The sequence below is a fragment of the Neopelma chrysocephalum genome, unplaced genomic scaffold, assembly GCF_003984885.1.
Source record: "Neopelma chrysocephalum unplaced genomic scaffold, ASM398488v2 Primary Assembly neopelma1_26, whole genome shotgun sequence".
Classification (NCBI taxonomy): domain Eukaryota; kingdom Metazoa; phylum Chordata; class Aves; order Passeriformes; family Pipridae; genus Neopelma; species Neopelma chrysocephalum.
In genome coordinates this window covers 12799570-12824674 of record NW_020897695.1, presented here as the reverse complement: position 1 = coordinate 12824674, position 25105 = coordinate 12799570, and the positions used below count along the sequence as shown (strand labels likewise).

General features: G+C 38.5%; 1 protein-coding gene across 7 annotated transcripts in view; it reads left to right on the top strand.

Annotated features, from left to right (window-relative positions):
- The window catches only part of TRAK1 (trafficking kinesin protein 1), a 129156-nt gene that overhangs the window by 65364 nt on the left and 38687 nt on the right, over positions 1 to 25105 (top strand). For 5 of the 7 annotated variants that reach the window (XM_027675594.1, XM_027675591.1, XM_027675590.1 and 2 more), the window contains exon 4: positions 21880 to 21956. In XM_027675594.1, the coding sequence (XP_027531395.1) occupies positions 21906 to 21956 (51 nt within the window). In that variant the 5' untranslated portion in view covers positions 21880 to 21905. Of the gene's footprint in view, positions 1 to 5413; positions 5750 to 21879; positions 21957 to 25105 lie in introns of those variants that run through there. The other 2 variants (XM_027675592.1, XM_027675593.1) reach the window with 2 other exon arrangements.

Below are 25105 nucleotides of genomic sequence, written 5' to 3'. Positions count from 1 at the left end.
ATGTGGGCCTGAGGAAGCTCTAGTGGCTTCTGAGAAGCTGTCAGGTGCCCTTGACCAAAGGGTGCCCTGAGCTGCCTTTGGAGCTGCTGCTCACTAGGGATGATTAACACCCAAGCTGGTGTTGTCTCAAGCTGGTGCTTGAGAGAACCCTCTGTAACCGCCAGGTCTGGAGCACAGCTCCCAGACACAGCCAACAGATGCAGCAGTTTGTGTGGGAGGGTGCAAAGAAGGGGTCCTCATCTGAGTTCAGAACAGCCTAAACCTTCAGATGTGATTGCAGTGTGCCATAGGGTGCGTTCTCCAGGTTTTAGAGCACCTTTCCCTGCCAGGGCAGAGACTTTAACCCAGGCAGAACATCAGATAGGGGATGCAGCCTTGCAAGTCCCAGGCTGCAGGGAGTACCCAGAGCCTCTCCCTGAGGTAGGGAGAGATGTCCTTCTTTTATGCAGGAAGTGTGCTGCTGTTGAAGAGCTGTCACCAAGTGAAGGTCAGAGGAAGTCACCAGGCTGTAAAGCATGAGGGAGGGTGAGACACAGACAGATCTAGGAGGAGTTGTCTGAGACACCAGAGGATTGTGCTCCCATTCACAGGGTCCTTGGCAGACTGGAGAGATGAGTCAAGAGCAGGCTTGTACAATTCAGCAGAGGGAAGTGCAAAGTCCTGCAGCTGGGGAGGAACAACCCCAGTACATGCTGGGGTTCGACTGCTGGAATGCAGCCTTGCAGCAAAGGACCTGGAGCACCCTGGTGGACACAAAGGCAAACGTGAGCCAGCAATACGCCCTTGCCAAAAAGAAGGCTAATGGTATCCTGAGCTGTATTAGGAGGAGTTGATCCTTCCTCTGTACTCAACATTGGTGAGGCCACACCCAGAGTGTTTGGTCTGGTTCTGGGCTCCCTTATTCTGTATTCCTTCAGTGTAATGCATTCCTTTCCTCTCCCAGGAAGCTGCAATCATGACTCTCAGTGGGTTTTTTCCCTCCTTGTTAGAAAAATAGGTCATAACCATGCTGCTGTAGTATTTTTGCCTATCCAATCAAGCATGATATTAAGCTCAACTTCATTTTACAAATGTTTTTGCTGTCTCCAGGAAAAATATAACCAAAAAAAAATGGAGATTGTAATTTACATTATTTCCAGGTGGTGAACAGTTTGCAAAATTTGATTCTTTAAAGCTCTATTTATTCTTCATTTTCTTAATGCTAGGTAGAGCTATATTCTCTTAAATGTCTGACTCTTGCTATAATGGTCTCATTTACAGTGTTTAGGTATGCCCAGTGATACCTTAATTAAACTACACAGCTGGTTTTGCAGAAAGGTTGCCAAAGACAACATCAATTTTGATCTTATATAAATGCAAAAATAATATTCTCCAGTAATTACTGGGGGGAAGGGAGAAATAATCCTTTCATGTGGAAAATAGCTTTTTGTCATTAAGTACTTTAATTTCATCTGACTGCCCCTGTCTCATGTTAAAACATTTGTTTTAGTGGGAGAACAGTTAGACCCTTCTCTGCATCAGAAGAGTTTTTTGCTTGTATCAGATGAGGTCATTGTGCCCTTACAGTGTGCAGAAGGAACCAGCTCTGTCCCATCTGTAGGAAGCTCCTGTACCGTTTTGAAGCTCTGGATATTCATCCCATTTTGATAAATGAGAGTCAATCAGATCTGAAGCACCCATTTTTCTAAATACCAGTTCTAAAAGCTGCTGATAACAATGCTTTCGGTGTTCTGGCTTCTACTCTTTTCAGGTTAAGCAAGACTTCTTGCTTAGCAAACTACTACACTGGAAGAGATGACTGTCCTAAGTCAGAGTTGCTTGCTCTGAGCATATGTGCAGTCACAGGATGACTCCTGTTCAGTGTTCTTTTTGGAAGATGAAACACCAGTAACTCTTCACTTCAGTAAATGAGATTCCAATTTAGAAATAAGTGTGCCAGCCCATCCTCGAAGATCAATTGAGCTTTTAAATATGCTTGCTTGCCTCTTTAATGCTCTTTAATAACTTTTTTAATTTAAGTCAGTTTAAAAAAATGTCATTTTGCAAAGTATGTGTTGTGGCAACTACCGCTATGCCATTTTGCATAGTGGTGGCCTGTGTAGCTGCTACTATGATGAACAGGACTCCAGACAATGTTAATGGGATGGGCAACTTTATCCTGAGCAGTGGTGACTGTGTTGGCGACTGCAGAAAATGATGATGCGATATGGTGTTTAATTATCTGTACATCCTGATATGAAGCTGTAGCCAAGAGAGGAAATGTGACCTAGAGTTAATCGAATGGGAGATAATACACTGTTGCAGCTGCCATGGAAGTACTCCATCCAGCTCCAGTGTTCAGTTTCAAAGGATCCTCCTGGAATTGGAAAAGGTTTGGAAAGAAAGCTGCAAATGACTAAGCATGGGAACACAGGATTTATAGTGACATACTGTGTAATGACATACTTTTAATACTTTATTTGCCAGCAGAGATGACTTGCTGCTGCTTTGCACCCTAGCAGCACAGTTCACTACAGTCTTGAGTGTGCTGCTATGGGGTAATTGAAATTATCTTTGTCAAACATTCTCTTCGAACAAGGAAAAGGGTTTGTGTTTTTTATAACCTGGCTAATTTAGGCAGATCAGTTTAGCATTGACCTCTGGCATGGATTTATTTCAACTAAAAGGAAGGAGAGGGCTTGTGAGCTTTTCAAGCCATCTTTTCTGCCTTTATTATAGCCCTTTGTAATCACAATCTTAAGGAATGCTCAGTCTAGCTGTTCACAATTGGCTACTGAAATTCTTTATCAATCTGTATGTTTTGCGCTGTGGAGAGCAAATAAAAGGGGAGGGGCTTGTTTAGTTAGATATAGAAAAATAGGACAAAATATAGCAGCTGGAAGGGAATGCTGAATAAGGAAAAAGCAAGTTCCTTATAATATGGAGACTTGAATTTACAGAGGTTCAATGTTTGTAGAAGCAGTCCACCAGAAAAATGTACTGTTCTGATAAGTTTCACATAAAATGAATGTGAGACACCACTGTAGAAAGAAAAAATAGGGCTGCAAAGGCTGAAAGTGGGTTCTGCAAGCGTGCAGCTGCTTTCTTGGCTTGGTCAGACATTCCTGTTCAGCTTGACAACCCTTCCAGCTTTATAGAGCTATAATTTCTCATATAATTGAAGGGATGCTTGTGAGTGAATACCTGGATGTATAGTATTCTGTCTGCCCAGGGTTTCTGTCTTCATGCTGGGAAGATAATATACTTATCCCACATTTCCAAGTCTCTTGAGTTCTGAAATCATTTGGCCACACAAGTGATTTTCTCCAGAGGAAAAGAATGCCTATATGGATTACACTGGTGTGTTTCCAATCAGATCTGTAGAAAAATATCAATAAAACAAACAAACAAAACCCCTAAACCCCTACCTTGAACCATTGTTATCCTGTCTCATTGAAAGGGAGTATGTATGCAGCCGGGAGGACAGTGAGAAGAAAATTCTAGCATGTTGAAGATTTCCTTTGTTTAAAATGTCAGCAAATAAAAAGGAGAGTGTCCCTGCAGCAATTTAAGCTGGTGGACAATGTTCATTCTTTCTATTTTAAATGCTTATTTAATAGCATTACCCAGATTGAAATTACCTTTTGGACAAAAATAATACAAGTGGAACAAATAGCTTATATGCAGAGCAATTGAGTTGATGTTGCCATAGGAACCTTTATTTTTCTCTGACAGTATTTTAACAGTGTAGCCTTAATTGCATTTAATAGCATGTGTAGTTTTTTCCTTGTGCAAAACTGCATAACTGAAACTCTGCAAGACTCAAAGGACTGCAGTGATAATTTCTTATACCAGTAAAGCTGAAATAATAATGCGGTTGTGAAACCAATGCATTTTCCTCTGTATAGCTTGACTATTCCTTACCTATTTCTATTACAGTAAAGCAAAGCTATGCCAGTCAGGGTGTAGAATAAGTGATAACAACCTAGAAGAGACACGAGTGAGGGTGAACTTAATAGAAATCTGCAAAACCGTGAGTGATTAGAAGGGAGAGATGGACTGAGTGTTCAGATTTCCAGAGCTGGAAGCATCGAATTAAGTTAGTAAAAGTGAGTTGCAAAGCAAAAGGTGAGGGTTTCATATATCATGAGTAGTAGATGTGTGGAACTCCTTGCAAGAAGATGTTTGAGGTGCTAAAAATGTATGTGGGCTCAAGAATAGGTAGGATAAGTTGTTCAGGAATTGCTAAAAGTAGCAGTAGCTGCATCTGTCCAAGGCTATCTCTGAAGCTGGAAAAAATTGGAGGTTGGGAGGGCAGTTGAAAAAGTTTTGGATAGTTCTCTGTTACCTGCTTGTGGCTGTTCTTGTGGATGGAGTCTTCAGCCAGAGAGATGCCATATTGGTCAGACCCAATATGGCCTCCTGCCTTGTGTTACTAACATAGGTCACAACTTAATCTATCCCAATGCTTCTACTGGTGTTAGCAAAGAAACAGAGTTTCCTAAAAAAAGGGGAGAAATGGGTGAAGAATATGTGCTGGTTATGAACAAAATGGATGTCAATCCCTTTGGTAGCTATACCTGCATGTACTCAGGCATGCTTTTTGAATTGCTGTGTTAGATGATTTAATGCCATCTGTTCCTCAGACAGGTTCTCTTCTAATAGCTTAAACACAATTTTATTGGAGGCTGCAAAAGTATTTTCTTTCATTTCCAAAACATTGAACACAGACATTAAGCTATTCTCTGTGATGACCTTCAGTATTTTTAGGAATAAAGTAGTGAAACTTTGGCCTAACCTCTCGTTTTCAGCTATGAAGCTTAGGTGCTTGGGGAAAAAAAAAGTCAGTGGTTCATGGAGAGGACAAAATGTAGAAACAGATCAGCTTTTTTTGCAAGGAGAAATGTATTGCTCTCCTGATTTTGCTGATTCTTTTTTGTTTGGCATTTTGCAGTAGCAGGATGTAGAAAGGATTCTATTGTATCAGACCAGAATAGTGTAACAAAGCAGCAACATGGTTTAATTTTCCATGGGGAAGACAGGCTTTTATCAAACTGTGTGGAAGAGAGTAGTAATGGACTAGATTTTCATTATTAATGTACTGTGTGTCCCCAGTGAATTGCAACAGTGTGATGCTGATGTTCTGTGAGCAGTAGCAATGAATTGTATCATCTTTTTGAGCAAGGATTTTTGTTTCCAGTATGGAGGACTCCTTCTAGTCTGTAAAGCCAGAAACAGCAAAATGCATTTTCTTCATCTCTGCATCACTTTTGGAGCCAGCTTGTCTCCATGGCAACACGTTAGCCTGAAAGAGATGTGGAGACTGGGGAGGAAAGGAATGAGTTAGAACCAGCCAGGCGGTGGTGTGTGTCCCTAACGTCAGCGCATCAGCCTTTTGATAGGAGGATTTCGTTAACACCCATCCAAGGCTCCTATGCAGAGCTTCATTACAGGAGCCGACAGGGCATCTGCTTCCTTTCTGCATCCTTTTTCTAGTTTTTATTTTATTTTTTTTTTCCAAATACACTCTCCACACTCCCTGTTTTATTTCAGTTGTGGCCTCAGTGAAGATGAGCAGCTCATTTTCAGCTTCCCGTGAGCTGCCTTGTGCTCTGGCATTTTGCAAAGGCAGGAAGGCATGGCTGCATTTCACTTGACCTTAGCAGCGAAGTGAAATCTCGTGCATGTTGCTGAAGGATACTGACTATGCAGAAATTTATTGAAGCAGATTATTATGAACTGGACTGGTATTATGAAGAATGTACGGATGGTAAATATTTTTTTCTACTCTCTTGTTGCGGAATTTGGAGCTTGTAAGCCTGGAGCATCGTTATTGAGTGGTTTTAAAAAGGAAACACCTTGAAAAAGGCAGCACCCTCGTGTAGCAGAGATGCCTGCATCTCTGTTGCACCTCAGCCTCTCTTGTGAGTGTGCTGGAGGAGACTGCTGTATAGCTTTCTTGTTTTTGAAGGGAGTGGCAGAGGAGCATATGCACTGTATAAGCAATCATTGGGCAGGGGAAGGAATATTTGAAAAGCTAACTGTATGTATAATAATTCAGCTGAATTAAGTTACCCTGACGGTAAGATTTGCTGTTGGTTCGAGTTTTAAGTCTGTGTTTTTTCTGCATTACCAATATCCTGTAATATGTATATATTCAATGTGTTAATAGGCAGTACATGTTTTCTCTCTGGTTATTTGTCTGTGAAAGACATTAAAAGCTGCAGATCCTTAAAAGCAAGCAGGTTAACTTTTTGAAGTGGAAGAATTACAAACTCTGTCAAGCATTATCTTTTGGGCCTCTTGCAATTTTTATGTAATGTTTGCTTGGGTGATTATTTCTTTATCAGAGCACCGAATGTTTTCATCAGGCACACAAGAAAAAAGGTAAGGAGTGGCTAAAACTGAATTCTCTGCAGCATCGAAAAATCAGGATTCCTTCCTGATGGCACTCTGAAACAAAATGCAGCTTTTGGGAATGCAGTAGTTGTATATGGATTTTATTCTGGTTGGAGATCTCAGCTTAAATGAAGCAAGTCAGAGATCACAGTAAAGCAAAGAACAGAGAGGAGTAAGGAGTGTAGGCCCAGGGGATGATGTATGTATGTAATACACAAAAATATTTCAAAAATATTTCTATGGTAGTGCTCTTAACAGTATCAGAAGGGACATGAAGTGTAAAGATGAGGGTGACAGAATTTGAATAGGTTTTTATGGTCTTTTGAGTGGCATGTGCCTCCATTTGTTTCTCGATACTAGATTTTGGAACTGAATACGATTTCAGAAGCTTGTTAAACTTGAACTTCTCTTACATTTAGTTGATTATTCCCGTCCAAGTGTGCAAAGAGAAAAGGTGTATATTTATTTGAGAGATCTGAGCACTTTAGGTTGGATTGAATCCATTATGTAACCCTTATCCTCTAGGTTTAACCCTAGTAAATACTGTAGCATCTCATTAATCCACATGATGTAACAGGCTGAGTTGGCCTGCTTTTAGACGCTTAAAAAACAGACCAGTTGTACTGTCAATAGAAACTGTAGCTGATTTTTTTTTTTTCTCCCCCAGGTTAAGGCTTCCATAGGTAGTCAGGTTTTTTTATGGTCCTTTGTCTGGGTGGTCCAGGTGTCATTTCTATGCAAGTGTGGTATGCCTGAATGTCTGAGCTAAGAGCTGAGCTGCTCATCATTTTTGTCTTAAGGTGTGTGCTGCACTGGGGAAACTGTGGGAGTTCCACAGTCATGGAATGAGCAACAGGTGTTGGGCAAACATTTACATCCCTGTGGAATCAGGAACTCATGGTTGGTCTGATTCTGGGCTTACAAGTTTTCTTGTGAGTGCTGAGCCCCTACCCAGCATACTTCTTCTGTGAGCCGAGATCTACCGAAAGCCAGCTAGAGTATGTGCTAGCTGTCTGCTTGAAGTTCTCCCTTAAGAGAAAGCAGAGTTTTATGTCTGATAGTGAAATATCGCCAGCAGGTAAGGCATAATGCTTTATTACATTTTTATATTACTATTATATTGTAATTAAAATATTAGTTTTTACATGATGAAGCATAGTGCTATCGGTCCTCTCTCAGGTGAATGGTAGTCTCCTAGGGTTCATAGAATTTTATGGGGTTTAGCTTTCTTTTGCTTCTCCCAGTTCAGGTGTGTGAGAGAGAAGAATTTGAGAGGTACTGTGAAAGACATAGTCTTTGGCCTTCGATATGGGTATATTAATTTGGGTTTACAATAGTGTTGGCATTTACCGTTGATGGAGAAAGCTATTCTAATTGTGGCAGGAGACAAAAGGCATCTTTATAGGAAAAAACCTGGAGCTCATGACATATTATAAGAGATGCCTGCCTCTTAAAGGATTTTTGATTTTTCTACCATGTATTTGTTGATACCAAGAGTCGTTTTCCTGAGATTCTTTTTACATTCAGTAGAGCAAGATAGGCAGTTGCAGCTCAGCTGACCTGTTTTGAATATCTATTTTAAGACAAATTAAAGCATAGTTGGAGAGCCAGTTTTTCTGCCATACGTGGACTCTCTGGAGCTCAGATGTGTGTGAGCATTTAATTGTGAATCCCAACCCAGATCACCCTTTCTGGTAAATATAACACTGGAAAACAGTGGGTGGTTCATTAAAACTAATAGAAATCATCACAGGATAATATCCTATGGAATTATTTCTATGATCAAATTGTTCATACATTTTTTGTCAGAGTCACTGGGACTCAGAGATTTCCATTTAAAAGATATGACTTCATTTAGTTTCCTTTATTTAGTAATTATTTCAAGAGCATATGGTTTCTTGTTCTTCAAAGAAAACTAACAGTCTAAAATTACATCAGTATATAAGGTTTAATGCTATTATTTAACTTAAAAAGTAATGAAGTGATTCACTGTTAACTCAGATATAATGAATTTCTGTAATGACCAACATAGTAATGATTTCTTCAACTTACATTTGGTGGTGGAAATTTTTTTTTTTAATACCTTGCAAAAGCAAATGAACAAATGCTCAAAATTTACGATTTATAAATCTTTACAGAGACTTTACAGGATTGGAATAATTAATTAATTAATTTGTTTACATAAGGTCCTTTACAGACTTTATTTTTGGTAGGAGTACATGGAAATAGACAATAGAACGTCACACTCTGTTTGAATCACTGGTGTTAGCTAACATAACAATATATTGAAACTTCTATAAATAACTATTATACTGTGCCTTTTAGGTACATTTTTCAAGTATAATATTTTATGAGTGACAATTGTCACCTTACTTGGCATTAACAAAATATATTGTGTAGGTGGAATGGGGAGAGGGAAAGTAGCTATTTTCATAGTACCCTCTGACAGAGCCAACAACAGAGGAAAAGGTGAAACTTTTATAGACTTTTACCACGAAAGATAACAGTATAAATGTCTAGGTTCATTTAGGTGTTTTTTTAGAGAAAAACAAATACATTCTTAAAAAACCCGCACACAACTCAACTTGTGTGAAAAAAAATACAAACCCTCCCTCAAACTACCAAACAACTAAACAGATGTGTATATACTCCTACAAATCTTTATGAATAGACTTGTCCCCTTGCCTCTCTCTTAGGCCAATATTTGTCTAATGAGCAATGCTTTCTAGAAAAATCCAGATTGACTTTAGATCAAATTACTTTTCTTGTAGTTTCTTCCATTACTTGTTTATTTCTACCTCAACAATTCCATGCTAATGCGTAAGAGTTCTATTGTTTACAATTCCAGATGACTTTGAATGTGCAATTGACTCTTTCCTCCTTCTTTTGTTGGCCATAAGTTTTGGCAATTTCTTATGGAGGAAATGATGTCTTTTCCTTTTTTCCATGCCAATCACTGGTTTTACCTGTTGGTCGCACATGCTGAAGCGTCCAACCCTTTTTATGTTTGCCTGAACCACTTCATTTTACTTGTTTCGACACCCCTTATCCTGCTTTTGCTCTTCTCTACAACTGTCAACCCCTACCTATAATTTTCTTCCTACTCATGTTGAAATGTTTTTACCACCTGTTCTGTTTGCAGTTACTGTTTGGAGCTTTTCTCCTCTGTTCTATTTTTCACTCCATTATCAGCAAGCTCCCTAACTTTCTTTTTAGCTGAACAGTAGTGAACAGTGTTATTGCTTGTTCTCTTTGATCTTATCATTGCCTTGCTTGTGTTAGTGTGGTGACCCATCATCTCCTCCATACATTAGCCCCGTTTTGACTCCATCCCTGTGGACAGAGTAACCCTGGTGTTACTCTGAATGCTAGTGGATGCTGACAGTGGATATGCCATCGAAATCTATGGAAGTCTTATGAGTGCCTTTAACATGCACTTTCTGAAACAGCCCTTGCTCGATGGGTATGCAGCTAAAATTCTCATTCTGGTTAATCTTGTTTTGCTCCCATGTCCTTTATACTTGATAAATATGGTTAAACCTTGGTTATAATTGTATAATTGTTGATACCATTTTCTTATTTTCTGCTTTTTGCTATGTCACTCCTTTTTCTTTATTCCTTCATTGACTCCCTGTTCTTTATCCAGTTAGACCTAAGCTACTTCTACTTAAAAGCCAAATAAGGCAACATACATTTCAGTATAGAGGTATTTTTTGTCTTCAGTCTGCTCAGCTGCTAAATATCTGGATAAGTGTCTTGCCACTTCATTCCATTTCTTTTCATTTCTGCAAAAGTAACATGCTGTCCTTTTGATTGAGTGACAGAAGACAGTTTGTGTGGGATATTGAAAGATTGGGAAACATGCGAAACCTGTAAAAATTTGAACAAACTAACTTTGTTTGACTGTAATATATTAATAGGAAGCACACATTCAATGACCAATTTATCTCCCCCCCCTAAAAGCCCATCCCAAAATACCCACATTTCTTCATCGACATGATTTACATCCAAGTGCTGCCATTTTGTCTGCTGTTTTTAGACTTGTTTGCTTACAGAGAATCTCTTTGTTCTAAATGCAGCATTGTTAGTAATAGCTAATTGTGCAGAAGCTAGATATTTTTTATTGATAAGGGAAGGTTAAAATAATTTGAATGCATTGGAGTTCCTTGGAAATAATGAGTCAGGATATGAGGGTTTGTTTGTATTGTGTCCAGCCTCACCCTTCTTCAAACTAGCTCCCGGTTTGTGTGTTTCCTGTTTTATTGCAAAGTTGCTGAAGACACTGTACCTTAGTGCAGGCATTGCCCGAGGAGTGTGTGTCTGTGTGCTTTGAGCGCTGCAACCCACTTAACAAGCTTCCTGATAGGAGTTAAATGTCTTCAACCGCTAATTCAGAGTGGTGATTGCAGCAAATACGCCAAATTTACTTTGCGGTGGCAGCCCATAAAAATCAATGTTCATTCTAGTATGTTCTGAAAGGCCCTGAGTATATGTTGACAGGAAATATTAAAAAACTCTTTTGAATCTTTCCTGATTAGATTGTATATTTTCAGAACGGTATACAATTTAGCATTTTATAAAAAATTTTTCTCCATAGCTACTTATTGTTTGATATTTGTTGGAAACCTGGCTTGTAACCTTTAGCAAGTAAATACTCCTGCACTACTAAAGGGGCTTAATGCAGAATACACTAAAAATGAGTTGATAGTGTGAGGGTGGGACACACATTCCTTCTCCACCCATTATAAATTTGTATCAGCATTTATCATATGCTGATATCAAAATAGGTATTGCAACACTTTTTCTCAGCTTTTAAATGTCAGAGAACTCCTGTGTGGCATGAGTTGACATGACTCATAGTTCAGAAATCAACTTGTGGGAATATTGATTTACTCTCCGTATATTGTCATGTATATTGGGCAGCAACATACCTGTTTTTAGTGTGTCTCCTTTATAAACTAGTTGGTTAGCTGTAGCTGAACACTTGTCAAGATTAGTATAACTACATCATGTTTGACAGGGGTGGACTTTTCTGTCCCTAAGCTTTAAAAGCTATTTCTTGCATTCTTTTAAAATGACTTACTGTTTTGGTTACTCTCTGAATTTCCATTTTCCAGCTATTACTGAAAAGTGATAAATTGACACTGAATGGCTAGTAGGTACTTACTGTCTGATTGTAATTATTTTTGTGAGTTTTGATTCACTGTTACAGGGGAGACCTGAAGACACAGAAAAGCTCTAAGGTATCAGAAACCAGACGTGATCCTAATTACGTTATTATTAAAATTATATCTTTTAATGTAATGATGTGGGGAGAAAGGTCAATCCTATTTTTTCCCCCCACTTAAGTTCTCTAGGCTGTTGATGCTGCTGAATATTGCAGTAAATTTTGGCAGTCAAAGGTCAAGTTGTTTAAGTTTGAATAGTAAGATCTTTATTCAGAAATGAGCGTTCCACTTATGTGTATTTCATATCCTTTGGCTATTATTTATATGAACATCATTACATTGTTTGTATAATTAAGAGTTTAAAACTTGAAACAGAATCATTCATCATAATTGTATAAAATGAGTTCCTTCCTGTCTCATCCTACCTCATACTTCCTCACCACTAGAGAAACGGTAATAGGGACATTTTTCCTACATGACCCAAACTGTTACTTTCTGCTGGCTTGTAGTGTAATGTTTGTCTGTTTCCCTAGCAGTTATGTGCCCCCAGAGGGTGATGAGCTGCCTTTGCCTCAGAGTGCCCCCACTTTGTCTGCAAATGCTTTGCCTCCTGACGCAGATAGGAATGCTTTCTGCAAGCAGGAAAGGGCACCTGTTTGCTATTGAAAATAAGGGAGGTAGCCTGGCAAGCATTAAATATCTATACCTGCAAAAAGATAAATAAGAAAGTTAACCTGCCCTATGTGTGTAGTCAAGATTAGCAAATACAACGTGTTGGAAACCAAGAGGTCAGAGCATGGGAGATTTGTTTCTTGTTGAACAAAGAAGAGGTGTGTACACCCTTGAAAATTCTCTAGGGTGCCATATGTGGACTTCTGAGATATTTCTTTTCCCACAGCAGACTAAGAGTAAAGATGACTGTGGAAAACATGGTATTTGACAGTGATATGTCATTTAAGTACTTTTTACAAGTGTAATCTTTTTTTTTTCTATAAAAGCAATAAAAAAGCTCCTTTCCCCAGCCTAGTTCTTCACACAATGTTTTAAGCGTGTGGTGGACACTGCAGTCAGACTGTACTGTACAATAGCCCCGGGTATCAAGATCTCTGCTGGATGGGATTGGCATGTGTGCATGTACAGGCTCAGGCTTCAATACTCCAGTGAGATCTATGTTACTTGGAGCATTGGGCAACCTGAGAGGTGATTTATAACTCTGTGACGGTGCACACCCTTTCCCAGGTGTGACAGTCAGAGGCTGGGTCAGACTTCTGTGTGGAGACACTTGTGGGGAGCTACCACTTCACTCGTAAGAGCAGGGGCAGTAGAGAGAACCTTGTTGACATGAGCAGTGCCAGGGAGGAGGCTTTTAGCCCACTAACTTTGGCTGAAATATGTTAGTGGAGCTTTTGAGCAAAAACTGGCTACTGTCAGAGCCGGTATGAGAAACAACATAAACCTTTTAGTAATTATTAGGCAGATGGTCTCTTCCCTCCTCCACCCCATCTGTACAACACAAAGCTGTTGTGCTAAGGACAAATACTCCAGTCACTCAGGAGCTCCCTGGCTGAGCATGTGAGTAAGGAAAGATGGTATCCTGCTTTGTGGAGACCTTGCTTTGCTCTCCCCGAAGATACAGCCTCCGAGGGAATGACTTCCCATCTCCTGTGAGACTAAGGCATCATATCGTGTCTATCTGGGATAACTTCAGCAATGTCAGTAAACGAAGAGGAAAGCTACGAATATGACTATGAAAAGGAAAATAAGAGGAAATGCACTTTTGACAGGCAGAGTCTTGATATCTTGGAAGAAGGTACTTTTCACCTTTTGTTTTTAAACTTTCATGGTAGTAGCATATGACAACATATAAATGATCTGAGTGATGTTTGTGGGTTAAATCTACTAAATTTTGCTTTTTTTAATGTGTAGCCAGTACATTTGGATGAAATATTAAGAAAATACTAATAAAAAATAAGATAAATCTTAATTTATGTATACTTCTTTAAAGAAGAAATACATAGTCAACAGATTTAGGCTGTACAATACCTATTTTGTAATGGAATTGTAGTGTGGTTTTTTTATGTACATTGTGTGTGTCTTATGAAACTTATGACAGCTTAGGTTGCCATTCCCAACAGGTGCTTCTAAAGGAACAGAGCAGCAATTTTGTGCTTATCAATGAATTTGAAAGCACACAGACAGAAATGATCCAAGTGTGGGATCTTAAACTTTCAATAAAACAAACAACCCAAAAATCTTGTCATACATTATGGAAATAATGGACATCTGCTGTATTACAGGCAACTGGCCCATTCAAAGGGGAATTGGAATGTGTGTGCTTTGAAAATCCTCCTGTGCACCTGCTCTATAGAGAGCATACCTATGCTAGGGCAGCTTCCAGCCAATCTGGCAACCTTTTTTCAGGGCTTCAGGTACCAAAAGCTGAATGCACCATTTCTGTTAGTTCATGTGCTGCAGATTTTGCTCTAAAATAGCAGTTTTGTGATAGGGAACTGTAACTTCCAAGTGCACTATTAGAAGGCTGATGTAAAGGTGCATTGAAAGGTTGTTAGCACAGAGAATGCAACCTGCTGTGGATTTACACCCTTATTTACCTCGTGGGAAACACTTCCTGTGTCCAGAGTCTTGGTGAATGAAGTGTGCTTTTTGAATCCTGTTGCAGAGGACTTCCCTGTAAAAACTTTCTCACAGTCAAATATTCCACCTGGTTTTCAGACCTAGTCAGTTAATAAATTATCCATCATTCCTGTTGTGGGTCTCTGAAGGAAGCTGAGGTAACTTGTATGTCTGTGCAATAAAGAAAGGTGCTGGAGAGAATACTAGTAAAAGGAAAATTTAAAGCTGGAGATTGGGGTAGAGAGGAAACTTACCAAGAGAGACCTGACATTGTTTTATGTTTTATTCCTTGTTTTTTAGTGATTAAATGGTTTCTGAAGCATACATCATGCTGTTCTTATTCTTGCTGTTGACTTTTTTTCATCCAGATCTAAGGACGGTCTGAAGCTGTTGTTGATTTTGAGAGGAAAAAAAAAAAAGTTGAATTAGAGCTGGGATAAATTTAGCCCTGTCTTTCTACAATGTCTTCCTCTCAAAAGCTCAGTACATTTGAAGTACCTTCTAATGATGCCTTCTCCTTTCCACCTATATGTTCGTGTAACCTACACACTCAGTGTAGCAGAGATACAGATACACAAAAATGATATATGGTATTTCTATGTATGTTTGCATGTGGGCGCAATTACAAGGGTAGTATTTCTCTTAAGAGAATGGATGAGTCAATCTATAAGTAAAGCAGCTGGAAACGTCAGCATGTAGCCTTTTCATACTGAACAAAAGAAATATTTTAACCATGTCTGGCTGTAAATCTGATATCAGAAATGGAAAATCTGAGGATATGCTTCACTCGAACCATTTATAGGTATTGAAAAGAAAAGGATAAAAAATGTGTAATTAGCACTCCTTAACTGTTTGGCCTATTCCGTGTACAGAATGTGTACTTCTTGACTATTATTTCCTTGATCATTTTAATGTAGTGAGGTTTTTCTCGGTCCTGACATTTCGATCCTATAACTGCCTTCAGTCCTGTTTCTGGAGCCTGTCACTGCCTTACACCTGGCAGCATTACAGAGTCGGCTCTCTTGATGAGGATGGGAGGCACCTTCATAAAGGTCTGGGCGGTCCTAGAACAGTCCTAGAGTCAGTGCATTGCTTTAGAGCTGTAAAGTTGCCTGACAGCAATATGTTTACCCTAAATTTGATAAGCTGGTCTCGGGGCTGACTGCAGTGAAACTTTGGTCAGGGATATCTGTTGATTGTGTCCTCTCAGTTTTTGGTCATAAAGGAGCCTGAGCTGTGAAAGGACAACCTGTCAGTTTTCTTTGATTACTGATTTGCTGCATTAGCTGTTTCTGAAAGGGGGCTGTGTTTTGATTTTTGCTTTTGCAGCTGAGACAGGAAAAAGACTATTACCTATTTCAGACCTATCATGGCAGCCAGTCATTACTATTTCAATTTACTAATGTAACAAATTAGAAGTCCTCTTTATCTAAAGTACTCAGTAAATGCAGACAAAGAATCTATCTCAAGTTTAATTAAAAAGAAAAAATAAGTCTTGGGATCACTGTTAAAATCTTAAGTTCAGGTACTCCAGGGGTCTGACTTTAAGAACATGTAAAATATCTGTTTTATCTTGCAAAGACATTGGTTAGAATGGAGGACTCTGGAGTCTGCAAACAGTAAAGCAAAAAAAAATGGAGACTAGTAATTCTTGAAAGCTTTGGCACAAACAATCCCTTCCAAAGAGTTGGAATAGGAAAAAAAATCACCTGTTTAAGAAAGGAGACAACTGACAATACATGGCTTACAGGCTTGTAACTTCATTTTAGTATTTTTAAAGATTTACAGTCGGGATTCTGGTTTAAACCTTTCACCCGCTTACTAGTTGCATTGACTGCAGTCAAAACATTTCTTTACAAGAAATGAATGGAAGAGAATGTCAGGACAGTAACTCAATGGCTAGTAATATGAACTCCTGCAAAAAAAGTTTAACTTTTAACAGAAGAGCTATGCTGAGCTGTATCTGTAAATGGCATATCCATTAAGGGAGTGGCAAGTTCTCTCCAGAGACTATTTCTTATCTCCTTAGTTTCACTTCGTGGCTGTATTTTCCAAGTTACCACATTTGATCTGCATTTATGCTAATAGAAGGAACAAGTGTGTGATGTTTTTGTTGAAATTTCTTTTAACTTGATTTTTTATTCATCACAAGAAAATTTGATGCAGTTCGTGTCCTACTTAGGGGAAGTACTTTCAAATGATTCCCCACCTGAGGTTTCAGGCTTAAGTGTTAGAAAAGAAATAGCAGCAGAAAGGGTTTTTTTACAAACCTGAGATTAATTAATAACAAAAGTTTATATGTGAGTCTTTAATATTGGATTTGCTAAGCTATCTGAATACTCTATAAGAGACATTGTAATAAACAAACACCCTTTGAACCATAGCCTTGAACGGCAAGATAAAATCTCTCCTCCTAGAAGCATCAGTAAATGCAACTTAATATTAAAAGATTAATTTGCAAACTGTGCCATTGAAATCACAGTAAGATAGTCTGTAACATTAAAAAAAGAATCTATTGGCATTGTCTGTTGAACTTGCTGACTATGTATCACTCACAACATCATGTTCTTCCAGACTCCTCCATGGAGCTCGCCCACAGTGTGACCTGACAGTTGTGAAGCAGTTGGCGCGCTGTGACCGCTCTTTATCTCTCTAACCAGGGTCACAGCCACCTGCTGAAATCCCCGTCTGCCTTCTGGAGCGTCTGGCCTGCTCTTGTGCTTGGGAAGCAGTGGGGAAGGCTGAGGGAACTGCTGGTGTGTAATGATAAGATTCAGACTTCTAACAAGTTGAGCCTTGGAAGCATGTTCTTCAAGCTCCAGTGACAGTAATCTCTTAACATTTTTAAGCTCTTTAGATGAGCGTGTTTTATTTAGGCTGTCTCAAATGTGACAGGCAACAACAGACCTGAAGCCTCTGCCTCAGTTTAGCCAGGGCTGCCAAAAATGCCTTTTCAGTGGAGGAGAAGCTACCATGTTTATCTTTACTGTGTAGTCTTTCTAGTCTGTGTCAGTAACAGCACATTTTAGGTATAACTTTTCTGAGTTTGTTTGAAAGGTAGTATACACAATATGGCACAGTTTCAGAATTCCTCAGGTGCTTGGCTTAAGTAGATGTAGTGCTCACAGTTACCAGTGCCAGAGCAGAACTATCAGTGGCTCTGAAACTGCAGCTGTGATTTTTAGCAAGTGCTTTATCCTTGAAGTGTAAAAATAGCCTTTCAGAATTAATCCAGCGTGAGCTGAGGAGTCCGAATCTGCCAGGGTCTTCGATTGCTAATGCTTGCCAAGTGGCAGCAAGGAGCACAGCTGGTCAGTCAGCACCACTGTGTGTGTGCTGTGCCTCTCCATGTGCAACATTTAGGATGCGAGGCACTTGCCATTGTATCTTCAGTGTTTGGACAGAGCTCTGAGCAGAGGGGAGGCAGAAGCTGTTTGTAGGCCTTGCCATAGTTAAAGGCTTTGGGTAAGGAACTGTTACCAAAAAAAAAAGCAGTCCCCCCCTGGCACCTTGCCAGTAAAAAAGTATCATTATTAAAATGGCTGGAGATCTGTGCTCCATGAACAGTATTTCCTTCTTCTGATGTGGTTTCTGAGGAAGTCAGTTTTGGTAGTAGGGAAATTCTCATACACTAGGGCCTTTGCTGTTAGACTCTGTAATTATATAGGCCCATATTATCTGCCCCAAAAGTAAAACTTTACAATAATTACTCAGTAGTTGGAAATAGACGGGAAGAGGAGCAGAGGGAGCTGAGCTTTCCTTTTCAGCAGTGGCTGCTCTCTTTTAGTTTTTTAGTTTACCCCTGGTTGATAGGTTTCAAAAATGACAAGGGAATATGCATTGAGGAGAGATGCAGGGAGCAGGAGCTGAGGACACCTGTGACTGCTGACTCCTGTGATTCATTTTTTTGCTTCCTTCTACCTGAATCCTTTGTTTGGTGGGTGGTGGCTCATTGCAGAAGCTGCCAATGGTGGTAGTCTTGTTCTCCTTCCCTTCCATGGCTGTTTTTTCTTCCTGGAAACATACCTTTCCTCTAAGCAACATGCTTAGTTGTGTGAGTATCTGGGACCAATCCAGGAAGGTACATGTGTTCCTCCATCTCCCTGAGCATCTTCAGCTTGGGAATCAGTGCTTGGTTGTTGCCGAGCTCAGAGCTTGTAAGAGGCAGAGTATATCCTTTCAGCTGTACTCACATTCGGAAACACAGGAATGTGGGTATCAGTAAATTTGCAAGCTTTAAGAGAGTATGAAGATGATGCTAGATACTTCAAGGCAGAGGAAATATTTGGTCTGTGTTTGATTTGATTTATGCGTTTGGCTTTAAACTGCAAGTATGTCCCTGGTAGCATGTATTTAGTGCTGTCACGAAAATAAGGTGATGGGAGCTTTCTCTGTTCCTTGTTTCCTGTTCTGGATCTGTGACATTAGCTCCAAAGCAGTTACCAAAGCACATTCTTTAACTTTCTTTTTGGAATTCTATGGTTTCTTCACTTGCTGTAGCATTTTATTTTGTTTTATTTTGTTCTTTCGATGTTATCAGCCTTCTCCATAAGCTGAGAGATGCAAAGTGTATTTGATTTGGCTGTTTGCATGCATCCATGCATTTAGACACTGTACTCCCCTATCACCCTCAAGCAAACCTACTACTGGTTTGCAAGTGAGCAAAACCAGGTCAGCACTGTAGGTTTTACATTACAAGACACCGTCCTTCATTTGCTCTTGTTTTATCTTTACAGCAGTGTTACCAGGCTCTTATACTCATGAGAAATTCCAGGAGGCTAGAAACCCACTAAACAGGATACATTACAGATGTGGGGTGTGAGGGGTACTTTTCCTCTCTGTATTTCACTGATCACACCTCTAAGTGATTTTTTTAAAATAGTATGTCTTTTTCACTGATAGATTTTTTTGATCACTAAGGAAATAAAAGTTCCTGTACTAGAAATTGGCCAAATGTTATCTTGTAATCTGTGGAGACTGAATCACAATTTTTAGACACTTTTGAATTTTTTTTTTATTTTTTAATACTGCTTCTGAATTGCACTTTCCCTCAGTTTTCACCCTCTCTTCCCTAAAAGCCTTTTTGGTTTCTGAGTGATGGAAAGCAACACCTCTTTACAAGTTTGCTCTCCTTCCAAAAGGAAGTCCTTGCTTTAAGTTAGTAGCTCTGTTTCCTCAGTATTGTATCTAGTAATAGTAGTATGGACGGTAGTTAACTGAAGGAGGAATTTTATTATATGCAGTCTGTTGAAGTTTATTTCCACTTGGATGCTGATGAGGATGCATAAAAGAACATTTCTGCTTTGAAACCCTTTCACGTTGGCAGAACTGTATATGAAGAGCTCTGTTTTAACAATGACCAAAAGAACTTTGATGTAAATTTCAAGATATAAAAGCTATTGGTGACTAGATTCTACTTCCCTGCTAGTAGTGTCTGTTCTGATAAGGCTGTGGTGTTACCCTGCCATGTTAAGTCCTGAAGGAATAACCAAGAGAGTAGCCACACAAATCAACTTTTATCACTCTGCCAGCTGAGTGACTTCATCCTGTCTGTGGGAACACCATCCTTTATCAGCTTGGATATTAGGAAGGTTATATATTCACCTGAATTAGGACAGTGTGAGGTTGCCAGTCCTACTCAGTGGTGATTGTTAGTGCTAGGTACAGAGTTGAAATGATCTTGCTAATGAGAATGTCAAACATTATTTTACAGCAGTAATGGAATGTTGTAACCAAGGGAACTATTTAGTGTGTAGTTGTTTTTGAAACCTGCTGGCGTCAAGGTTTCTGATAGATGTTTTATGGCATGACTTACGAACTTACTATATTTAAAACAAAATGAGTTTATGATTATATCAATTTGTTTGTGTGTGAATAGTTGTCTGGACATTACACCTTCTGTCTTTATGTGAAGTTTTTATAGCAAACCTCTTTGTTTATTATAGCTGATGTTCTCTGCAAGTTACTGCATTTTTTTTCTGTGAAATCCTGTTTAGTCTGCTTTTGACTAATATAGCTTGTAGTTTACAGATGCACTGTTTTTTTGTTTGTGTAGTAGTATAGTTATTCTTTCTATTGCTGTGTAATGTTTGTCAGATTATTACTTTTTACTGTTACCACTTTCAGGCTTGATTCTATGTGGAAGTGCAGTTATCTTTTGAATACTTCTGAATAGCATTCTTTGGAGTTCATTGGCACTGCTGATGTCACCAAATATTGTAAATGTTTTCAGGATGTGATCTTCAAAGGTAGAATTAGAGAAACAGGAAAATAAAGAAATTGAGCTTCTTGCCACAGTTTAAGCAATTTTCTGATGTTTAGGTATGGAAAAAAAATCCTCCAATACTTCAACAGACACCTAAGTGCTGTTGCATTCGATATATTATCCATGTGCCTTAGTGGTCATCAACTGTGCATTTGTGTATATGCGGATTGCATATTTATGAATTGGGTAGTGTTGTTTCCTTAGTGTGACAGACTATCTCCTGGTAATGTTACTGTGCATTTGTTCTTTTTTTTTCCCCCCACCATTTAAATCTTATTAGGTCTTATCTGTCTCTCCCAACCCCTTGCCCCCCCTCCCCGCCTTAATGTTCACTAGAACAACATTAGCTAATCTGTCAGACTGAGATTTAATTGACATTGTCAAGGGTAAATCCCCTGAAGACCAGTTCATGCTACAGCAGCCTGATAACTCATGGTCCATGTGATCCACTGAATTTCATTAGCAGTCCTTTTTTTCCATAATTACAGGGTTTGAGGAATAGGTGTAGCTGAAAATAAAAAAAATGGAAGGGTAGAGCAGAAAATGCGGTTGTTTCCTCTGATTGCTGGTGGATTTTTAGAGAACTTGTTGACTTCTAGATAAGTCAGTATAGCTTCTTAAAGGATCATCTATGGTGATAGTCTGAACTGCTGCATACTTTCTTCAGTCTATCAAAACTCCTGGTTCCACCTTAGTGATTAATCATCTCATCCAGTCTAAGTAAATATTGTTTATGAGTGGTACTGTGATCACTGTGGTGTGGCCTGGGAATTAAAAGACCTGTTTCTTATTTTCCGTGCATTTTATATTTACTTTGCTGTCTTATACCATAAAACCTAGTTCTTACCAACTTTATATGACATAGTATCTTTCTGTTGAACAGTGTTCCTAAGAGTATTAGAGTTGCTTATTCATGGATTAACTCTACTGCATGTCATACAATGAGTAGGTGACATGATATAATCCTAATTATGTGTCTAAGAACATTTGTTTTGGCTTCTTGATTTTTTTTTTTTTAAATAAACTCAAGACATTTGTATTCAGAGAAGAAAGTTTTAACATTTTAACAGTTTGTTCGGCCACTGACGACAGTAAATGCTCATTATAAGAAAACATTTGCATTCTCAGTGTAATGTGAGGCTTTGATAATTTTTTTGAGGGTGGGTTTAGTGTGTTTTTGGGGGTTTTGTTTGGTTGTTGTTTTGTTTGGTTCGGGATTTTAGCTCTTGAGATGCTTACCCAAAAGTTGATGTAAGTACTTTTTACGATGAAAACTTATGCACACTTAAACTTAGACAGATATTTCTTGCAAAGGATAGGAGTTGGACTTCTATCATCCTTGTGGGTGCCTTCCAACTCAGGGTATTCTATGATTCTCTCCCAATAGTATTGCCAGTATGATTATGATTAATGTTTTGTTTTATTTCCTCACAGTTTTATGTGCTGAAAGAGTGGGCCAGATGACTAAAACATACAATGACATAGATGCTGTAACACGTCTTCTTGAAGAGGCAAGTATTTAATTTCTTTAAGGATCTATACACAGTTTGAGAATGTAGTACAGAAATTTTATGGTACCACTACTCAAGATTGATTGTAGACTATCCTCTAGTGAGGAGGAATAAGTGCATTGAGTGTATGTATACTTTATCTCATTGGTAAAGTAAATATTCTTTCTAAGTAAAAGTCCTTTGTTTACCTCAATCACATGTATTCATTACTTGTTCTTATTTTTCAGTTGAGGCCTTTTAACTTGTTTTTGGCCAAATATTTTCCCTAATGAATGAGGAGGAGGAGGGGGAATCGTTTTAAAATAGCACATATTTTTACAGTACTTTTAAAGCTAAGAGTATCATTATTGATGGATTTATTAACTTCAGAAAATAATGAAAATAATTTACAATCTAGTATTCATAATTATTATCTCAGATAATGTCTTTCCAGAGAAGTAGATAGACACAAAATTAGAAAATATCTAATACTCCATTTGTCTCCTTTTCTTTACCTCATGTTTGGTTGGTTTGATTGTTCTTTCTGGGTTCTTTTAATACCATTCTTATGTAAGCTGTTATTCCTGTAGTCCTTGGCACTCAAAAAATGTCAAAAATCAAATGTCACAGTACAGCGCTTATGTTCAATAAATATAATAACAAATCGTTTGAGTGAAATTAGCTGCTATTCTGCAGTGAACTTGAGCAATGATTTTCCAAAGAATGTTTATGAGTAATTCTTTAGGTGAAAACTGTTATAATTGTATTAGTTCATGGCTGAATGTAATGTAATCCTTCATATTTAATTGCTTGCTTATTACAATAGCAGTGTAAAAATGGGATCTGTTTAACCAAGATACATTGGGTGGTCTGTTCTTCCTCTAATTCTGCAAGGAAACAAGCATGGGAATGAATGCTTACATCTCCCACCTATGCTTGATACACCTCAATGCAGTACAGTCTTACATTTTGTTCTTTGAGCCAAACCCGTTTAAACATCTCTGTACGAAATATCTATTAAAACTGATGCTTTACCCAAAAGAGTTGTCCTGGAATAATTCGTCAGTTCATAGGAACAGTCTGTTACCTGTTTGTGTCCTGTTCCCTTTGCCTTGTTTGGCTGAGATTTGCTACACTTTTTCTGTGGCTCCTTCTAGTAATGATGCAGCATTCTGCCAAAATATTTCCTCCCGAGTCCATGCAGCCAAATGTCTATAGATCCAGACATCACACTCACGAGGGCAATGCTTGAAGGACTTGCTGAGCCAGTGTTTTAAACCTTCTGATGTACTTTCCCACCTGTATGATGGCAAAGGAAAAATGACAAGAGTGTGTAATATGTGAAACTTTAATTAAAAAATACTTTCACTGAGCCTTTTTGTTTTATTCGACCATCATTTCTGATGAAGTTACTCTATTCATAGGGAGAGGTGCACTTACTGCACCTTTCTCTTCTCCAGATAATAGCTATCACAAGAGATTACATCCATTTGCAGAATTTAACTCCTTCTGTTGCCTTCACACACACAAGTGAGCAAAAGAACAAAACTTACCCCTTGTCTTTCCTTCATGTTGGCAAGCTTCAAATGTTTGCATTACAAAGGTAATAGGATGAAAGGTGCAGCATTTGGGAAGGTAGGAAAGGGAAGATCTCTAAACAGCATGTGTGCATGTGCAGATATTTTGAAAATCTGTGCCTGTTGTCCTGAAATTAAGCAAAGGGAATGACACCAGGCCTGCCTGGGTACATGGTAAGAAAAGGAGCAGATTCCTTCGTGAATGCTTTCTCATCCCTTTCTAATAATAGTGTAAGTATGTCCTGCTTACCAATATTTTTTTTTTTACACATTGCTGTAATAAGTCAGTTCCTTATCACTGTGACTAAGAGACCTGTCCCCAAACTGAGATTTGGAGCTGAATTGCTAAAAATTGTGTAGGAAGTCTAGGGAGGTTAATTGAAGAGCCTGGAAATGCACTTAAATTCCTCAAATTTGTGGTTAGAAACCTTGCTGCTAGATAGCTCTTACTCTGTACTCAAAAGTGTAACAATATATTTCTTCCACTTTGTATTTATGAAGTGAACCAAATTAGTAAACAGTAAGTTGGCTTGATACATAAACCAAACGTTTTTTGGGTAACTTCATGAGACCTATTGTTCTGAAAGATCGTACGTAAGATTACATAAAGATTTTATGGCTAGATAATGCCAGTAGTTTTTAATGCAAATGTAGGTCTGACCTTCAGAAACCATTTGGAAAAATGCTATTTGTAGATGCAGCAATGATCGATAACCTCTCTTTTTATTTACTGGTTATTATATGACTTCTTTTTCTACTATGAAAACCTCTTCATTCAAATTCGTTGGCTTCTAATCCATGTGATCAGCAACTGTAGGTTTTGTAGGCTTCGTCATTAATGTATACGTGATATAAGGCAGCGTTTAGACATAAAATCTGGATGATTTTTAGTGCCAGTAAAGAAGCCCCAAACAGTATTTTCAGTACCAGGGAGAAAATTCTTCCTCAAATTGTATTGAACTAAAGGTATGTGTGGTGTTAACCAGAGCACCATTTTACCACTATTTTAAGGATCTAGTAGTTGAATAAGAAAATGATAAATAGAAATTCTTAATGAATGGCACAAAATTCTATGCATTTTATTATCCTCTCCCACGCAGATCACATATCAGCTTCTGCAAAACTGAGCCATCCATAGGTACCTGTCAAAAAGATAAGGTACTAGTTTTTATTGGTACATGTGGTAAACTGTCAAGAACTCTTGTGCTCACAGAAGAGGGGGAAGAAAAGGTCAAGTGTGACATGAGAGTAACCACTTAATGTTGATTTGGGCATCTCTAAAAAGGAAGGAGTTAGGATTTGTTTTGATACAAAAGCACTAATGGATGTACATACACAAAGAAGATAGGAGCTGAGCATTCATTGTGATGTAATTGGCTTCTGCTCCTGCATAGCTTATTGCCTTTTATTTAGAGGTGGAGCCAAGTGGAAATTGAAGAATGCTTTGAAATGCCATTTTTATTGTGTTTCAGAGTTCTTTAAAATATGACCTCTAAAGCTCAGTGCTTTCTGCAATTTGCATTCTTCAAATTGTATAGCAAGGTGATGGAATAGTTTTCCTTAGTAGTTAGTTTTTACAAGGCTATAATAGAG